Raw genomic sequence first — 18,955 nt, 5'->3', positions numbered from 1 at the left:
TTTTCTTCTCCTCCAGCCTTTCAATCAGTCTCAGTATGAACCTGTGGATTTTTAAAATTTGAATTTAAAATTTAATATGTTTTATAACACATTTCTGACATTAATCATTTTTATGTTTTAATTTCCCCATATTTGGCCAGCAGGCACCCTATCGGAAAGGTTTTTTGAGAAATTTATGGGCTGAGTGAGTGAAATAATAATATGAAAGTGATTAATAAATCTGTGTTTTCCATGCTTTTTTTCTCCTGAGGATCTCTATTTGTCAGTGCCAACAACACGATTTTATTTTTATTTCTCTCTAGGTCTTATGGACTAATTGGCTCTCATTCGGCAGGAACCTAACAGATAAGTCATCCCCCTGTATGTCAAGACAATGCTTGTTTTTAAGACTGCTCTGAAAATGATTAAAGTAGTATGGCAACGTGACATTGTCAGGGGGCAACAAGCAGCTTGAGAATTTCCTGTTAATCAAATAGCAGCTTGAAGGAAGCCCCTTTCCATTAAGTAGGACTGCATGGCCAGCAGCCCCCACTGAAGGGCTGAAAATGAGCATCCCAGTGGCTCCAAAGAAATCATGTTACGCTCAGTTGCGGGACAACAGAAATGGAGTGAAAAATAATAATGAGAGTATCCTAAGTCTGGGAGATACAAATGCCAATCAAATCATGTTGGAGGTCAGTTCCTCTCATGATGAGTCTGAGACATGTGACCAGACAGATGAAATTGGAAATGCAAATTCAAGCGAGCCAGAGAACAGTACCCATTTCAATAAGGAATTCCACCAACTTCAGGGCTTTGGGAAAGGATCGCAGGCTGGCCCTGCCAGCCTGAAAGACTTTAAATATTCTTCAACCGTCCACGGAGGACTCAATGAAGAGCACACGGTGGAGAGAGGCGCAGATATCCTACAGACCCCTCGAAGTGTTCAGGGACCAAGTCTGTCAAGTTGGAGGAACGTTATGGCAGAGGCCAGTCCCGAAGTTTTGGTCATAAGGGACGCCGATCTTCCCCGCCATGTCCCTAAGGATAAGTTGGCAAAGACCCTTGACAATGAGGAATTACGAAGGCATTCTTTGGAAAGAGCAGGCAGCTCTGCTATGGTCATGGACGGGTCCACAAGGGAGCGTGGCGGGAGCCTAGCCTGGCAGCGTCTGCAGCCCACGCCCCTCGACTCCCCTGAAGCCCCACGTCCTGAGCCCAGGAGCGGGGAGGGGCCGCAGAGGATGTGCATCGCCCCCTCTCCAGGGGCAGCTGTTCCTCGAGCAGACAGTACCTTGGAGGGAAAGAGCATACGTCATCCTAAACCATCTACCTCAGCAACCAAGGAGATTGCCCCCTCAGAGACCCAGATGGAGGGGGGGCATGGACCGGAAGTTAGCAATGGGAGCACATCACATTCCGCCCCTCCAGAGCCCGGGCCAGATTCCGCTTCAGCCCTGAAGGGAGTCTTGAGTAAGCCAGAAGCACAGTTAGGTCCAGGAAAGGGAGAGCTCAAGCCAGAGCTGAAATTGGTCCCGCCCAAGGCTGGGCAGGAGCTCAAGTCAATCCAGGCCAGTCTGGGATGCCCCAAGGAAGGGAGCATGTTACCCCTCGAGAGGAAGGAGCCAGCTGGGAAAGCACAGCAGGAGGCCGTCCCCAGGGCCCTTGGCGTGTCCCAGGGCAGTGGCCACCACACTGGTGTGGGAAGAGGCAGCAGCGAGCAGGACAAGAGAGCAGTCCACCTAGGCGAGGAGACTTCTCTTCCGACCACCCCTGCACAAGCCCCTGCTTCCTGGGGAGCCGAGAAGCAGCCCACTGGCAAAATGTCATCAGGTGCAGCTAGGAAGTTGGGCGAAGTGGCATCTGCTGGCATTTCAGCAGGTGATGTGCGTGTACCTTTTATTCCTTATGAGCCACCTAACAGCAGGCCCTCAGGCGTCAGTGAGGATGGCGCACTGGTCAGTGGGGACATGGACAGTACAGTGGTTTGTACTTCACATCCTTCCATTGGACAGAGCAACACGGGGATCCCTGAACCCCTTGGCCTTCAGAGCAGCAGCTCAGAAGTAGGGGACAGCAAAGAGACCACTACATCTGTTGCAGAAGATAGGAACCTCCTAGAAAATGCAGCAAAGACTGAAAGAACCCCAGGGGGAGCAGGTGCTCTTCTCAGTGGCCCAGCACCCCTCCACCCAGAGACAACTGTGAATGTGACCCACCAGCCTCCACCACCTAGTAGCAGTGTTCAGGACTTAGGCGCGTTAGGTGCGGATGCCCGGTCACCCTCGGCGGCTGCGCCCCCCACCGATAATGCGCAGTTGTTGAACACCCCCCCGAAAGTGCCTGACAAGAGCACCTGCGCCCCTGGGATCCCTGAGCCTGTCTTCCCACATTCTGAGGACACCCCTTCCTCATGGGAAGGGATGGAGAACCACCAGGTTGAAAAAACAGAAGAAAGGACAGAACCCAAGCCCATCGTTCTTCCCAAGCCCAAGCACGTGAGGCCCAAGATCATCACCTACATCAGGAGGAGTCCTCAGGCCCTTGGCCAGGTGGATACTTCGCTGCTTCCAGTGGGGCTTCCTTACGCTCCGCCCACATGTACCATGCCTCTTCCCAAAGAGGAGAAGGCGGCAGGCGGTGAGCTGAAGCCACCTGCCAGCCTCTATGAGAAGTACAAGCCGGACTTGCAAAAGCCACGGGTCTTCAGTTCTGGGTTGATGGTGTCCGGGATCAAGCCCCCAGGACACCATTTCAGTCAAATGAGTGAAAAGTTTTTGCAGGAGGTAAGAGAATGTCATTGTGATGTGACCTTTCAGTTAAACACTGTAAAGTTTGTTACATGTTTTCAGTGTGAACTGTGAAAACAGAATATCCTCTCTTAGCAAATTGCAGATTTTGATGGACACACTTGCACAGAACTGGATGTTTTAACTAGAAGAGTTTGTAGCCAAGTGGGCATTTTTGACCAGAAGAGCTTGACGGTCATGATGGGATGTAGCTAACATCTAAGAAGACTCATTTTAATTCCACTCAGCATAATACATGCAAGGTTAGATAAGTATGCATTTCAATTGGCTTCCATGTTTAAACAAGTCAGCGTAAGTCTTTTATAAGCCAGATCAAGGGGAGGACAAGGCCAAAATAAATATATTGTTCAAATTGGTCTGACTTCATCCTCTCAGGGGGAGTATTTTCCTTGTGGGAGAATCTCACATTTATACATGGGAAAACCACAGTGAATAGCAAATAACGTGTTAGGCCTGGGCTCTTTGTTTTGAGTCAAAATGATAATTACAACTAACACTTAGTTGAGCACCTACTATGCCTTGAGCCTACATAACATAACATTTCATCTTTATCAATCTTCACTAGTCCTTATAGTGATTTTCTGGAGGTTAGGATTACAGTTTTTATCATTGTATACACGAAGAAGCAACTTTGGAGGGATTTGAGTAATTCAGCTGAAGCCACAGAAAACAAGGGCAGTGCTGAGGTGCTCTTCTCGCCCTCCCAGTTCTGTCACTGTGCTGTCCCTCTCATTTCTGTGTGCGATGGTGAGTTCCTCCCAGAGCTCAGAAAGCACATTTGTCTCCTGAACCAATCTCCTCATGGCAGCCAGAGTGATCAAGTAAAAGCTGGGTCAGATCACTTCTCTCCCTAACATCCTTCAGGTCTGCCCAGGCCAACTCAGAACACAGGCGTAAGTATGTAGGCTGGCTCAGCTTTTAGGATGGACTCAGTCTGTCTCCTAACCTCCCCAACCTCCTCTCCTTCCTCCTCTCACCCTCTCTCCCTCTGCTGCCTCGGGGTCTTTGCACTTCCCTCTGCCTGGAGTTTTACTTCCAGACATCCCAGTGACTGACTCCTTTACTTTTTCTCTCTGTTCAAATGTCACTTCCTTGGAGAGACACCTTGCCTTCCCTGAGACGCCTTTCTCTGGTTTTGTTTCTTCTTAGTGCTTATCTTCATCAGACATATATACTTTTCCTGTTTTTGCTGCATCAGCTAGAATGTAAAATCCATGAGAAGAGGGATGTCTTTCTGGGTTTTTTTGTTTGTTTGTTTTATTTTGGTTTATGTTGTTGTGTTGTTCTCTGCTGGATCCCCAGAGTTTAGAACACTGCTTGACATAACGATGTGGTCAGAAAATGTTGAATAATGGCTGAATTACGAATTCATGTATGTTGAGTCCAAACAAAAGTCGATCAGAGCTTCTTAGAAATAGAAAGGCTCAATCCAAAATTGGACCTCAGGTTGACTGAATATATTAACATATTTACAGAATGTACTGCTCAGAGTGGAAGTTGTCAGCTCTGGCTGACAAAAGAGGTGAATCTGTTCTAAGCAGCTGATCTTGACCAAGGCTAGCACTGACCAGGTGTCCCAGCAGCTGACCGTCTGTTCTGCCCTGGGGCAGGCTGCTAGCTCTGAATCACACAGCTCACTCACTGTCTTCTGACTATGGGCCTGCCGGAGAGGCTTCCCACCACACATCTCTGCAGAGCGAACGCCAGCTAGAGAGGCTAGGGGTTCAGTTTTTGCAGCAAGGGCTCATTTTGCTGTTCAGGGCTGCATGCTATCCTCTTTTAGGTGAGCTTCTCACACAGAGGTCTGTAGCAAGAGGATGTTCTAGCCAAAGGACATAGAGAGTCTGGCCCTAGGCCATGGCCTCTCACCAACAGTGGACATATTTCCACTCTGCTCTTATACATCAGCCTCTGAGCTTGGTTAATGTGAGTCTTTCTCAAATTTCTAAAACCTTATCCACCTAATTTCTGTCATAATCCTCTTTTGATCAATAGACTGGCCCTTGGCCTTTGCTCCTAGAGCTGCAACTTGAGGAAACCCAGTGGGTCCCCTTCCTGTGTTCAGGCTTGATGCAGGGCGGTCCCAAAGCCACCCTTCCTGCCAGTGAAACCCACCTCACCACAGGATGGCTTCACCCAGTCTCAGAGGAAAGAATACATTTCTGACTCGTTGCAACAGAAGTATTTTTTAATTGTATCTTTTTCATAAATGAGAAAGTCTTAACAGTACAAACCCAAACCGGCTTCAGACTCTTTCATCATTATTGACAGATTCTTGCTGGTTAGCATTAGTAGAAATGAAGAAGTCAGAGGAAAGGCTCTTCTAAGAGAGGGTGTCCTTTCTCCATTGACAGGAATAATACAGACATTTAGAGCTTCCAGAAGTGGCTTTGAAGATCGTCTTGGACCTGCTCATGGCAGGATGCTAAAATATGTGTCTCAGGGAAGGCGAGGTGTCTTCCTGGTTTAGACTATTTTCTGCTTGCACCTATCCTGAGGTCTCTGGGGCATTTTTTCCTACTGATGCCTTCAATAATCCCTTTGCATTTTTGGTGTAAGGAGATGGGAAGAGGGGAGAAGGGGTGAGAGGACAGGGGTGAGGTCGTGTACTTGCAACATACAGATGTCTGATTAGGGCTGATCTCCTTTCCTACTCCCATAATATAGGGACATATGTATGTATCTTGTAAGTATCTATCCAGACTTGAAGGAATTGACCTGTGCAGTTGTGAAGGCTGGCCAGTACAAAGTATGCAGGGTGGGTAGGGAAGAGGTGCAGTTCAAGTTCTCAGGCCACCTGCTGGCAGAATTCTGTCTTCTTTAAGGGAGGTCCGTCTTTTTCCATTAAGGCATTCAACTGATTAGGCGAGACCCGCCCACATGATGAAGAATAATTGGCTTTATTCAAGGCTTGCTGATTTAAATGCTCATCTCTTCTTTAAAACATAAACATCTAGAATAATCTTTGACCAAATATCTGCCCTGGTGACCTAGCCAGATTGTCACAAGTCCTCTCCCAGTAGATCTCCCAATGGGTTCTCTGTGGCTTTTCAAATAAGCCTTCTCCGTGTGTCTGCCCAGTCCAGCTCAACACACTGAAAGCAGGACAGGACACATATGAACTAGGGCAATCTATTAAGAACTTAATCTACTTAAGAACTAAGTTCTTGGTTCTGCTAAGAACTTATTTGTATACCTTGATTGATTTTAGGAGTTTGAAATTACAAGGATCTTTTAGCTTGCTTTCAAAATTATTTCTCTAAAAATACTCCGTTAGAGAAGGAGGGGAAAAAATCATTTGGGGTGAAGCGCTATGTATTCATAGGTATGCTGTGACACCTGTTATATTCTGTCAGTAAAGATGAAAGAAATGAGTGTGAAGTTTTTTGGTAGATTCCCTTGTCTTGTCAAAAACACACAAATTAGGCATACTTTTCACCTTCATGAAGAACTTGTTACATCTCATCAGAGACAAACTACCCAACAAAGTGACAGGCATTGAAGTGGCTGAAATCATTAAGGTCATTTTGAGTGACACAGCAAGATGGGTTTTTTATTCCCCAGTTTCCAAGAACTAAGTAATTACTGACATCAGCACATTGCAGTCCTGGGAACCTGACAGATGTGGGATAGAAATCCTTTCTTCCTGAGAGCATTTACTAGAAGCAATGAGCAGTAGCACCAGAATTTTAGAAACTACAACAAAAAAATAGAGGAACATAAGTACAATAGAAAAGCCAAAGGTTGATAGTAAGAGGGTAAGCAGGGAATGGTGAAAATCTTACCAGAGAGTAGAAATAGAATGTCTTTCACAGGAATATAATTTGCTGTGGCCTGAATTCAGCCTATCTACTAGAGCAATCATACATGTGTTACACTGTGATTATGATAAAACTTTAAAGGTCTAATCTTTTGTTTCAATAATGTCAGTTTAAGGGGAAAACTTTGTATCTGTTTCAACATTAAAAGAGTATCAAATTAGGAGTTTTTCTCTTCAACTGCTTAGATCAAAGCTTTATAGCCCCTATTAAAGAATATTGTTAAATGCTTGTGATTCCTGAATGGATAAAGTTTGACACATGTATTACGATATAGAGCAGAGTTCACAGATTTATCTTTTCGTTCACAGCCTCTGGTATTATTTTTCTTAAACTTAAAGGAAATAAAAATTATTTAGTTGCTTTATTTTTTTTCATTTTTAATATGAAGTAACACTGATAATATGAACAGTCTCTGTGAATATAGAATTACATACATATAAAAGGCATATAGGTTGTGTTCTAGCCCAGACTGTTAACTATAGGGAAAAGTAACAGGATTGTTGCACTATTAAATTTAGGTAAGAATGGAAACATGATTCCTTTGTTGAATATGTATTTATTGACTTTATGTACTAGGCACCATTCTAGGTGCTACTTATTTAGCAGTCAACAAAATTCTGTCCTGGGACTTCACTGTAGTGAAACTTATCAAACATTCGTGGACACCCCACCTTCCTAGGGAGGACAGATGAGGTGATTAATAGTCTCTCGTTTTTAATTAGGTAAACAGATTGTAGAGGCCTGAAAACATATTTTTCCATCAACTGCTTTATTCTTCCAAACAGCCTTTTCTCCCACATTCACAATGCATATTTTATTTCCTAAGTAGCCCAGTAAAGACCTAACAGAAATTGGTAAGTTTCACCTGCTTATCTTAAGAGTAGGTTACTGTAAACATTGTGCCCTTGCTCCTTAGACTTTCATAATCTATGGACATTGGCTGAACTATTTCTCTGCTTCACTGAAATTGTGTATTTATAGAATGACTACTTGGTCAAACTGCAATGATTTTGTAGCAATCAGATTTAAAAATCTTGTACAGTGAGTTGTTTTCCCAGTGAAATGTGGATTCATAGTACGTTAGAATGGGAAGAGAGCTGCGAGGTCGTCCAGTTGTATTGTTAGCTTAGAGCTGAAGACCCCGGAGCCCAGAGAAGGTAAGTGGTCAGTAGTGGAGCAACTCAGCGGTGCTGGAGTGGCCACTGCTGGTTCCTTGGTCCCCGGACTGTGTTTCATACTCATCCTGGGACAGGAGCTCTCTGATTAAGCTTCTGCTCATTTATCATAGGTTACAGAACACCCTGGAAAAGAAGAATTTTGCTCTCCTTCTTATACTCATTATGAAGTTCCGCCTACTTTCTATCGATCGGCCATGCTCCTTAAGCCCCAGTTGGGATTGGGTGCAATGTCCCGTTTACCATCTGCAAAGAGCAGGATCCTGATTGCGAGTCAGAGGTCCTCCGCGAGTGCCATCCACCCACCGGGACCCATCGCGGCAGCCGCCAGCCTCTACAGCTCCGATTCTGCGGGTAAGTGATCCAGCCGTTACTGCTTTTCCCAGCTGCAGTTGTAAATAGTAACTCTTTAAAAGGGCGGGAGCTATCTGATATACAAATGCCTCTCACCCGCTGAGAGGAGCCTTTTTCTGCTCTTCCATCTGCCTCTCAATACAGATAACTTGTCAAGACTCCTCCATCTGCACCAGTCATCCTCCACATCACCTTTAAAAAGGAGGCCTTTGTGGGGGCACTTGGGTAGCTCAGTGGGTTAAGCTTCTGTCTTCGGCTCAGGTCATGATCTCAAGGTCCTGGGATCGAGCCCCACATCAGGCTCTCTGCTCGGCAGGGAGCCTGCTTCCCCATCTCTTGCTCTGCCTGCTTCTCTGCCTACTTGTGATCTCTATCAAATAAATAAATAAAATCTTAAAAAAAAAAAAAAAAAGGTGGCCTTTGCAACTACCTCCTCACTTCCTGCGATTTCTTCTTTCTCTGATACAGCCTGTAGGCCAGGGGCCAGAGGAGCTTGTCTGTAAGGGGTCAGATGGTAAATATTTTAGGCTTTTTGGGCTATAATGGTCCGCGTTATAACTACTGAACACAAAAGCAGCTGCAGACAGCACATCAACGAATGTGTGTGGCTGGGTTTCAATACAACTTAATTCACAGAAACAGAAAGGGGGCTGTAGTTTGCCAGAGAGATCTTCCTGCAGCCTGGCACTGACCCTATCACCCTTCATCTGTTCACAAATCTGGACTGCTCCATAATTACTTACGGAAAGGCTCTGCTGCCTCTCCCAGCCCTGTCCTCCTGCTCTGCCATGGCTGGCCAGTGTCCCCTCCTGAGTCTCTCTGCACTGACTTGTTGCCTGTCTCCAATCTTCTTCTCCTGAGGTTCCCTCTAGGCTTTAGGTATTATTTTAGACCTAATACATCCCCAGTAAAACAATTTAAAAATAGAAAAATATGGCAAAGGTAGTAATAATACTTAACATTTTTAACACCCAGCCAGAGTTATTATTACAGAGTTTTTCCTTCCAGTATGATTGTTTTCTGTGCATTTTTCTATGATTAAAATTATGCTGAATGTGAATTTTGTATTTTTTTCTATTAATACATTGTAGACATTTCCTAGGTCATCAGTATTCCAAAAATACTAAATGGCAGCATAATATTCTGTTGTGTTCATTTATTCAACAAATTTGGGGTGCTTATGATGGGCCAGAAGTGGCAAATTAAGTTCACTCCAGCAGTGAACAAACCAGAGAGCTCTTGCTTTTATGCGTTTTACAGTCTAATCGATGAAATAGACCAAAAATGCCAAAAAAAAGATATGTAATTATAAATATGAAAGCAAGAAGCACAGTATTTTAAGAAATCACAGCCAGAAGAATTATGTGGATGGGATGGAGGCATTCAGGGGCAGCCTGTTTGAGGAATAGGAAGAATGGGAGAAGTTGGGGAATCGTGTCCAAATTGACTAAGTCATTGCCCAATTACTGGCACTTGAGTTCTGCTTACTCTACACTATTCTCAGTAGTTTTGTGATTTGAGTCTTTGTGTATACTTATTTGTCTTCTTTCCTGTTGTTTTCTTAGGCTTGGTCATTTGAAGTGTAATGATTGGATAAAAGCATATCCAAACCTTTTTTTTAAGGCCAAAGAATTTTCCAGAAAACTCGAAACAACTATTTTCATACGAATGTTTCTTGGAAGTTCTTCTTCTTGCCATACCTTGCCAGTGTTGAGTATTACCACTCTTCCACCTCTCCCTCCTCCTCCTCCTCCTGTTGTTGTTGTTATTATTATTATTATTATCGCATTTCTTTTATTGTCAGTGGAAGGGAACTTTTTTGAACCTATTTTCTATTATATTACTTCATAAATTTGTCATTTACTGAGGTAATTATTGACCAAGAATAACTTTTAAGTAGATTTTTTTAAAAGATTTTATTTATTTATTTGACAGACAGATCACAAGCAGGCAGAGAGGCAGGCAGAGAGAGAAGGGAGGAAGCAGGGTCCCCACTGAGCAGAGAGCCCGATGCGGGGCTCAATCCCAGGACCCCGGGATCATGACCTGAGCCGAAGGCAGAGGCTTTAACCCACTGAGCCACCCAGGCGCCCCTAAGTAGATTTTCTTAATAGTGTTTTTTGACAAGCACTTCCATAAAAATCAAATTATTTTTGATGGTTCTCATGATATATGTATATTGTGATGGGCCTACCCGTTATTATCAGAGGTGCTGTAAGTTAATTATGTGATTCAGTCCCTCATTCAAGAATTATACTGAGGAACTGTTACATGTCAGCACTGTTCTAGGTATGGGGGATAAAGCAGTGACAACAGACAAAAATCCCTGCCCCCGTGGAGCTTGCATTTTAGTATGGGGGCAGCCTTTTTTTGTCTTTTAATGAGCAAATAAATTACCTGGTGTGTTGGGAGAGGTAACTAGTATTGAAGGAAATGAAACATAGAGGAGGGATATAGGAGGTTTAGGAAAGAAGAGGGGAGATTCCAATTTTCAATAGGGTGCTTGGGACTTCACTTTTAAACCAATCCCCGGAGGAGGTGAGGGAGGGAACCACATGCGTATCAGGGGTGGAGTGTCCAGGCAGAGGGAGGAGCCAGGGTACAGCTCCTGAGGTGGCAGGATGGCCTGGAGGCTGGAGCAGGGGAATAGTAGGTAGTGAGTAGGGGAGGTGGGAAACGAGAAGGTTGGCAGGGTGCGTGTGTGTGTCAGGGAGGGGGGAATTACATAAGGCCCAAGAACCATTCCGAGGATTTGACTTTTTCTGAGTGAGAAAACCACTGGAGGCTTTGGGCCTGGGGTAACGTGATCTGCCCTTTGTGGACACAGGATCCCTCTGAGTCTATGAGGACAGAGCATGAAGCAGGGGGAGCAGGCAAGAGATCATGCAGGCAGTGATGGGACACAGTGAGAAGGCAGAGCACATGAGGTCTCCTGACTGACTGCGTGTGGGCTCTGAGAGAAAAAGGGCAGTGGAAAACGACTCCCTGGGAATGGAGCTGCCACTTAGAGAGAGAGGAGAGAAGCTGGTTTAGAAGGGGAGGATAGGAGCTAACTCAGGACATGTTGCCACTGAAATGCCCTTAGCCATCCTATAGGATAAAGCATTGCATCTAGGAGGCCAGAGTTGAGAGGACAGGGCTGGCTGGAGATCCGAAAGTATTAGTTGTCAGCAGATGGCTGGTTTTTAAAGCTGTGATGCTCCTCTCCACTGGGCCGCCATTCTCTCCAGCATGATTTCACCTTCACCAGTAACTGATAAATTTGATATGGGTTTGAATTATGAGCTCTGAAATAGCATGACGTACCCAAGGTTAGTAGTTTTACTTAATGCATAAAATTTGGAAAAATTTAAAGATACTAAAAATAAACTTATTTGAGATTTTTAAAAAAAATTTTATTTATTTATTTGACAGTCAGAGATCACAAGTAGGCAGAGAGGCAGGCAGAGAGAGGGGGAAGTAGGCTCCCCGCTGAGCAGAGAGCCCGATGTGGGGCTCGATCCCACGACCCTGAGATCCTGACCTGAGCTGAAGGCAGAGGCTTAACCCACTGAGCCACCCAGGCGCCCCGCTTAGTTGAGATTTATTTTAACACTAGTCAAGTTTTGGGAAATGAGAAGTCTTTACGCATATACCATTTGCATAAAAATTCCACTGCCCAGAAGACACGGGCAGCTCAAGCTCTTTCTGAGGATAACTTATTTGTGGTCACACATTTGTGATAAGGGTGACACTGCTTCAGAGATCAGCTCAGCCCCAGAAGTACACATATAAGGGACTTCTCCACCCCTGCTCCTTCAAGACTCCCAACTATCTCACATACCTAGAGAGATATGTGTCCACTTGGGTAATCGTTAGGGACCTAACAAAGCCTTGTGACGATAATGGGTATCACTCCTGCAGGACACTGAGAATGTGAAAACCTTTCTTCCTGCTGTTGGAAGGATCACCTGGCATAGGCTCTGAGACAGAGAAGATCTTGTCAGATACTGGATACTGAGACAGAGAAGTTCTTACTCCAGAGACTGGGGACTTGGGTGGGATGGCTGTGCTCCCACTAGCCCTTGGGCCCTGGAGCCAGGCCAGTGGCCCTTTGCTTGGCCTGCTTGGTGTATTCCAGGCAGCAGGCCTTTTCCCTTCTTGGGCGACTTTGCTCGAGTCCCCCAGGCTACCAGGACCTGCTCTGGCAATATGCCTGATTCACTTAACTCTTTTCTCTCTTTTCTCTCTGTAGAAATCCTTCTGTTTTTCTTCATGTTTTCTGAGGAGGTAGTCTCTTTCTCCTCCAACATTATCGTTTTTTTAAAAATTATTTCATGAAGATCCATTAAATGCAGAGCCAAAGTCAATATCTGCTAAAAAACTACTAATAGTGTCTCTTAACTTGAGAGGTAGGAGGGCTTAACTTTCTGACTCTCCCAGGAAATGAAGGGAAATAGCTACATACCACCCTTCTGAAAGTAAAAAGAGCAAGGAAAAGCCAGACAGCTAGGATTCCATGGTAAAACAGTCTGAAATATCACCTCCTGTCATGTGCTCTTCTTGGCCACCTCTGGAAGGAGTCTCTCATTTTGTTTCTTCCCTGAAAGCAATCTTCCAGCCAGGGAGAGACTAGGATTCATAGAGCTGTGGAGGAAAAGAAAAACTCATTCCTTTGCTCAGTAATCCCTGATTGCACATTTTCTGTAAGTTAGTCCAAATCACAGAAGTAAATGTGGACAGATTGGGCTACACTAAAACTGACTCCTCTTTAGCAATACAATTAAATCAGGAAGAGAAACATCAAGATTCCAATAGACTGACAATGAAAGGGCATAAATAATGAACTTAGGGGTGCCGGGGTAGCTCAGTCTGTTAGGCAGCCAACTCTTGGTTTTGGTTCGTGTCATGATCTCAGGTCCTGGGATGGAGCCCTGTGTCAGGCTCCATGCTCAGTGGGGAATCTGCTTCAGGATTTGCTCTCCCTGTGCCCCTCTCCCTGCTTGTGCATGTGTGTACTCTCTCTCTCTCCAATAAATAAGTCTTTAAAAAAAAAAACAAACCCCATAGCGAGTTTTAAAATAAGAAGATATAACTGATAAACACACGTTTAAAGATCCCAAATACATAATTCTGAAATTTAAAAAACTGTGAAAACAAAAGCTTTCATTCATTCATTGGCATTACCTGACCATAACCATAACCATTCTCAATTTTTGTATGTTCATTCATACTGCTTCATGTGAGTATCTGTGCATCTTGCTGCAGAAGTATTAACGGGGTAAAGAAGTGCTGCTGGAGGGTTATACAACACATGTTAGGTTGAGCTAGGTATGACTGTTATTTTTGTATTAGAAGTGAAGGGAGAGGAATTTAGGTGAAATAATTTAAACCATGCAGCTTATAAACTAGAGCAGAGGTTTGACTCAAGACTGTCTCTGTGTTCGTGTTCCTAAGCCCCACGCTAGACTACATCATCGAACTGCCTGTGTTAAATCTTATTATACTGCAGGATCTTTACTTTATAAAACAAGAGTAAGACCAGTGTTTGTGGATTTTCTGGCAAACCATGGTCCTTAGGCTAGACAACTATTTTTGTAAATCCATTTTAATGGAACACAGCCTCACCCACTATCTCTCCTTTTGCTTATGGCTGCTTTTGGAGTTGAGTCATTGTAATAGACATAAGATATTGCCCAGAAGCCTAAAATATTTACTCTCTGGCCCTTTAAGAAAAAAGTTTGTCGACACCTGCCTCATTATAATGCCAATTACCATTTACAGTGATACCCTTTAGACTGAAGGAGTATGTGAAAAAGTTTATAAGGTTTTGAAACTCTTGGCACAATGGAAGTCTATGTCTGGGAGGCATGGTGAATTTAAATTTTAGTAATGCATTTAATCAAAATTAATCTATTTTCCAAGGACATCCATTGTTTTTGTTTGTTTGTTTGCTTATTTTTTTTCTCCCTGGAGAATTTAGCTGACCCTGCACAAGGCGACAGGGGCTATGGTGGAGTACTGATGCTGGAGAGGCCCCAAGAAGGCAAAGTGGGGTTGTGGGGACTGTAAACTTTAGAGTCTGGAGTTCATGCACCTCTGGAGAGCCACAGGATCAAAGCTGTGTAGATGTCAGTCTTAAACATCCTTTGGTGGAGATGCTTGGCAAAGAATCTAATGAAAGAACCATTGGAGGAGTCTCTAGGACTATTCTCCTATCTCATCTCTTTTCTTTTCTTTTCCTTCCTTCCTTCCTTCCTTTCTTTCTTTTCTCTCCTATCTCTTTTCAACACCTCTAGTTTTCTTGAGATGACCTTAATTAAGATGGTGGAGTTAAGAAGTTTCACCATTTTCTTTTCTCACAAGTCTCTCCTTCAAACACCAGGAGGATAATGTAGATACTGTCTTTAACAAATGTAGAAATACCTGTGTATCTAAACCATAATAATTGAGGAGGGGCTGTCTAGTAGGGAAAGCCCCTGAAGAGGATGCCTTTAGCTGCAGGTGGGGGACAGGTCAGTGGAGCCCACAAAGCAGGGACTCACCCTGGGGAATCTGTGCTTGGAACAATGGGGTGGGATACATGTGCAGAAGTCAGGAGTGTCCCTGACCCCAGTTTTCACCACAGAACAGCTGGGAGGCAGGGCTAAATGAGAAAATAGTTATCTTTATAATCAGTCTGCAAGGTTGGGTGTCAGGAGATGCTACAATACAAGCAGCTCTACAGTTTTCAACCTTCTTTGGAGAGAAACTGGTTGATAAGGGAACTCACAGAGTTCTAGGAAAGAAGAGTGGAAATCAGCAGCCAGGGTTGAGAGTGGAAATCCAGGAGAATGTTTTGTCCTGAAAGCCAGGAGAAGACAGTATATCAAAGAAGCAAGGAATGGTCAGTGATTTTGATAGCCACTGAGGAACTGGGTAGTAAAAGGACAGAAAAGGGAGACAATGTGGAAGTCATTGACTATCTTTACAAGAGTGATATAAATGGAATCATGGGGACAAAAGGCTGATTAGCCGGAGAGACAAAAGGAAGTTGACCCTCAAGTGTAGCCTACTCATGTGTATGGAATGTAAGAAGCAAATAGAAATGCTAGATGATACTCGCAGTTATTTCAAGATTTGAGGGAATGAGAATGATTTTGTTTTGTTCAGAGCTTCTGAAAAATATTTGTGATAATTTGGAATGACTGCACTAATGCACAGAATTTCCCATAAAACTGCCTCTCTGTTGCATATGACCTAGAGACAACACTGTCAGCTGACCTCAAATGTGTTATGGGTCACAATAAAAATCCATTAACTTTGCAGGTAATTGATACTTTTATTTCCGTCAATACACTGAATAGCACTGAGAGTTATTTTCTAAGCTCTGTTTCCTCAGCTTTAAGAAAATCAAAATAGCTGGGAAAGGACAGCCTAGATAAGAAAGTTAAATGAAAATGGTCCACACAAATGAATAAAGCATCTGAATGCCGTACTGCTACAACATTTCAGAAGATAAATAGAAGTTAAGAAAGTGGGATGTCTGGGTGGCTCAGTCGGTTAAGTGTCTGCCTTTGGCTCAGGTCATGGTCCCAGGGTCCTGGGATCAAGTTCCCTAACGGGCTCTTTGTTCAGTGGGGAGCCTGCTTCTCCCTTTCCCTTCCACTGCCCCTGCTTGTGTGCACTCTCTCTCTCTCTCTCTCTGACAAGTAAATAAAAATATATCTTTAAAAAAAAGAAGTTAAGAAAGCTGTTTTCTGAACAGGGAGAGATGCCTAGTGCAAGGCTGTGGGGAGAAAAGTTACCATGTCATGCCATAGTGAAAGGAATGGCTTATTTTAAGGCTGAGCTTGTAAACAGAATTATTTTGACAACTTATGCATAATGATGACACACATGATAATTACAACTGCAGAGTGATTGTTACATAAAACAATATTTAGTGTGCAAACTTATGAGGTTGCTTGCCATGAGGTTTTTTTTTTTTTTTTCATTTCCTTTTTGTGTTATACAGATAAGACTCAGGTGATAAAGTAACATTCTAGTCAAAATCTAGTCAAAAAGTAACATTACTAGTCAAAATCTAGTAATTCAGAGAAATTGTACCCAAACTGAGATCTGTATGGTGAGCAGTTCACATTGTTAATCCACAGGATCACAGAGCCTTGCCATTCAGCTGCAGCTAGACAGACCCTTTCACTCTTTCCCCAGGGGCAAATGCCAGAATCCAGTTTTCGGAGGGTTGCCTGTCAAAGTTAATATACCTTTATATACCTTCTGTGTACTTCTGTAACCACAGTGATGACACAGGAGTCTTTTCACTCTCCCTGAAATTTCTCTTTTGCCCCTTACCAGATAATCCCCACTCCTACTGCCGCACCCCACACAAATACTGGTCTGCTTTCTGTTATTGTAAATTACATTTTTAGATTTTTCAAATAAGTGGAATCACACAGTATGTCCTGTTTTTGCATCTGTCACTCAGATTTTTGAGCTCCACCCATGATGCTGCTTTTCTCCATAGTTCATCCCCTTTATTACTGAGTATTGAATGGATGGGGGTGCCACAATTCGATTATCTCTTCATTTATTAATGGACTTTGTCAGTTATTGGTTAACAAATGAAAATACAGATTTTTTTGTGGACATAGGGTTTTATTTCTCTTGGGCAAATACCTAGAAGTGGAATTGCTGATTTTTATAGTATGTCCAATTTTAAATGATGTCAAATTATCTTCCAAAGTGGCTTTCCTATCTTACATAGCCATGAAGAGTCTGCAGAGCTCCAGTTGCTTCATATCCTCACCAATATCTAGTATTGTTAGTCTTTTTAATATTTCCCATTCTAATGGGCATCAGTTATAAAGACTGTTAAGTTGTTGGTTTTTTTAAAAGATTATTTATTTATTTATTTGATAGACAGAGATCACAAGTAGAGAGAGGGGCAGGCAGAGATGGGGGCAAGCAGTCTCCCCACTGATGCAGGGCTTGATCCCGGGACCCTGGGATCATGACCTGAGCCAAAGGCAGAGACTTTAACCCACTGAGCCACCCAGGCACCCCAAAGACTGTTTAGTTTTAATTTGCATTTCACTAAAGCTAATGGTGTTGGCCATCTTTTCATCTGTTTGTTTGCATTCATATATCTTTTTTGGTGAGTATTTGTTCAAATCCTGTGACCATTTAAAAAATCTGATTGTTGGGGTGCCTGGGTGGCTCAGTGGGTTAAAGCCTCTGCCTTCGGCTCAGGTCATGATCCCAGCGTCCTGGGATCGAGCCCCGCATGGGGCTCTCTGCTCAGCAGGGAGCCTGCTTCCTCCCTTCTCTCTCTGCCTGCCTCTCTGCCTACTTGTGATCTGTCAAATAAATAAATAAAATCTTAAAAAAAAAAAAAAAATAAATAAAATAAAAAAAAATAAAAAATCTGATTGTTTTTCTTATTATTCAGTTGTAAAAGGTCTTTATATATTCCAAATATAGATATTCTTTTACATATGTATTTCAAAAATATTTTGCTTCTGACTTTTAATTTTCTTCACAACTTTAAAAAATAGGCTTTTAATTTTGATAAATTCCAGTTTATAAGATTTTTCTTCTGTGATTTATGATTTTTGTTTCTTATCTAGTTAACTTTGCCTAACCTAAGAGCGCAAAGATTTTTTTTTTCTGTATTTTATAGAAGTTCCATAGTTCTACTTCTTATTTTTGGCTGTGATCCATTTTGAGTTAATTTTATGTGTGGTGTGAAATATGGATTAAGGTTAATTTTTTTGTCATATAGATGTTCAATTTTTCCAACACCATTTCTTAAAAGTATTACCCTTTTTCCATTGAGAAATAAACTGGCCATGTAAATTTAAATCTATTTCTAGACCCTACATTCTGTTCCATTGATCTACATGCCTCTCCTTATGCCAGTAGCACACTCTTCTGGATACTATGGATTTGTAAGCAATATTGAAATCAGGCTGTATAAATCTCACAACTTGTTATTTCTTTTCATAATAATTGTTTGACTATTGTAGATTATCTAAGTTTCTAGTCATAATTTAGAGTCAGCTTGTCAATGTCTAAAATAAATAGGTAAATAAATAAGTGTGTGTGGGTATATATGTGTGTGTGTATACATATATATATCTATATATGTATGTATACAGGCACACACACACTTGCTGTGGTTTTGATTGGGACTGTGTAAGATCTAGAGATTAATTTGGGAAGAATTGAGATTTTTAACAACCTTAAGTCTTCCTATCCTTGAACATAGTCTAGCTCTTAATTATTTGGACCTTCTTTAATTTCTCTCAGCATGACTTTTTAGTTTATTAACATTTTAGACATTTAAAAAATCCCTGTGTATTTATAGCAACATTATTCACAATATCCAAGAAGTAAAAGCAGCCCAATGTCCCTGTAACCATATATGACTGGTTAAACAAAATGTGATATATGCATATAATAGACTATTATTCAACCTTAAAAATGAAGGACATTTTTTTTAAATGAAGGAATTTTTGACACATGAATGAGCCTTGAAGATATTATATCAAGTAAAATAAGGCAGTCATTAAAAGAAAATTACTATATGATTCCAATTACATGAGATACCTAGAGTAGTCAAATTCATTGAGATAGAAAGTAAAATGGTAGTTCTCAGGGGTTGGGGAGAAGAAGGAAATGGGGTGTTGTTGTTTAGTGGGTATAGAGTTTCAGTTTTGTAAGTTTAAAAATTTCTGGAGATTGGTGCCACAATGGGAATATACTTAACACTATAAAGTGTACACTTAAAAATGGTTAAGATGATAAATTTTATGTCATATGCATCTTACCACAAGTAAAAACCTCAATATACTTT

General features: G+C 42.4%; 1 protein-coding gene across 1 annotated transcript in view; it reads left to right on the top strand.

Annotated features, from left to right (window-relative positions):
- Nucleotides 1–545: 545 nt before the first annotated feature.
- The window catches only part of MTUS2 (microtubule associated scaffold protein 2), a gene marked incomplete at its 5' end in the record, with an annotated part of 367,203 nt that continues 348,793 nt past the window's right edge, over nt 546–18,955 (top strand). Inside the window, 2 exons of the mRNA XM_080797952.1 lie at nt 546–2,765; nt 7,899–8,139. Of these exons, the coding sequence (XP_080654078.1) occupies nt 546–2,765; nt 7,899–8,139 (2,461 nt within the window). The remainder of the gene's footprint in view (nt 2,766–7,898; nt 8,140–18,955) is intronic.

The sequence above is a fragment of the Martes martes genome (genome assembly GCF_963455335.1).
Source record: "Martes martes genome assembly, chromosome: 3".
Taxonomy (NCBI): domain Eukaryota; kingdom Metazoa; phylum Chordata; class Mammalia; order Carnivora; family Mustelidae; genus Martes; species Martes martes.
The sequence above is the reverse complement of the archived record's forward strand: the minus strand, read 5'-3'. Positions and strand labels throughout refer to the sequence as shown.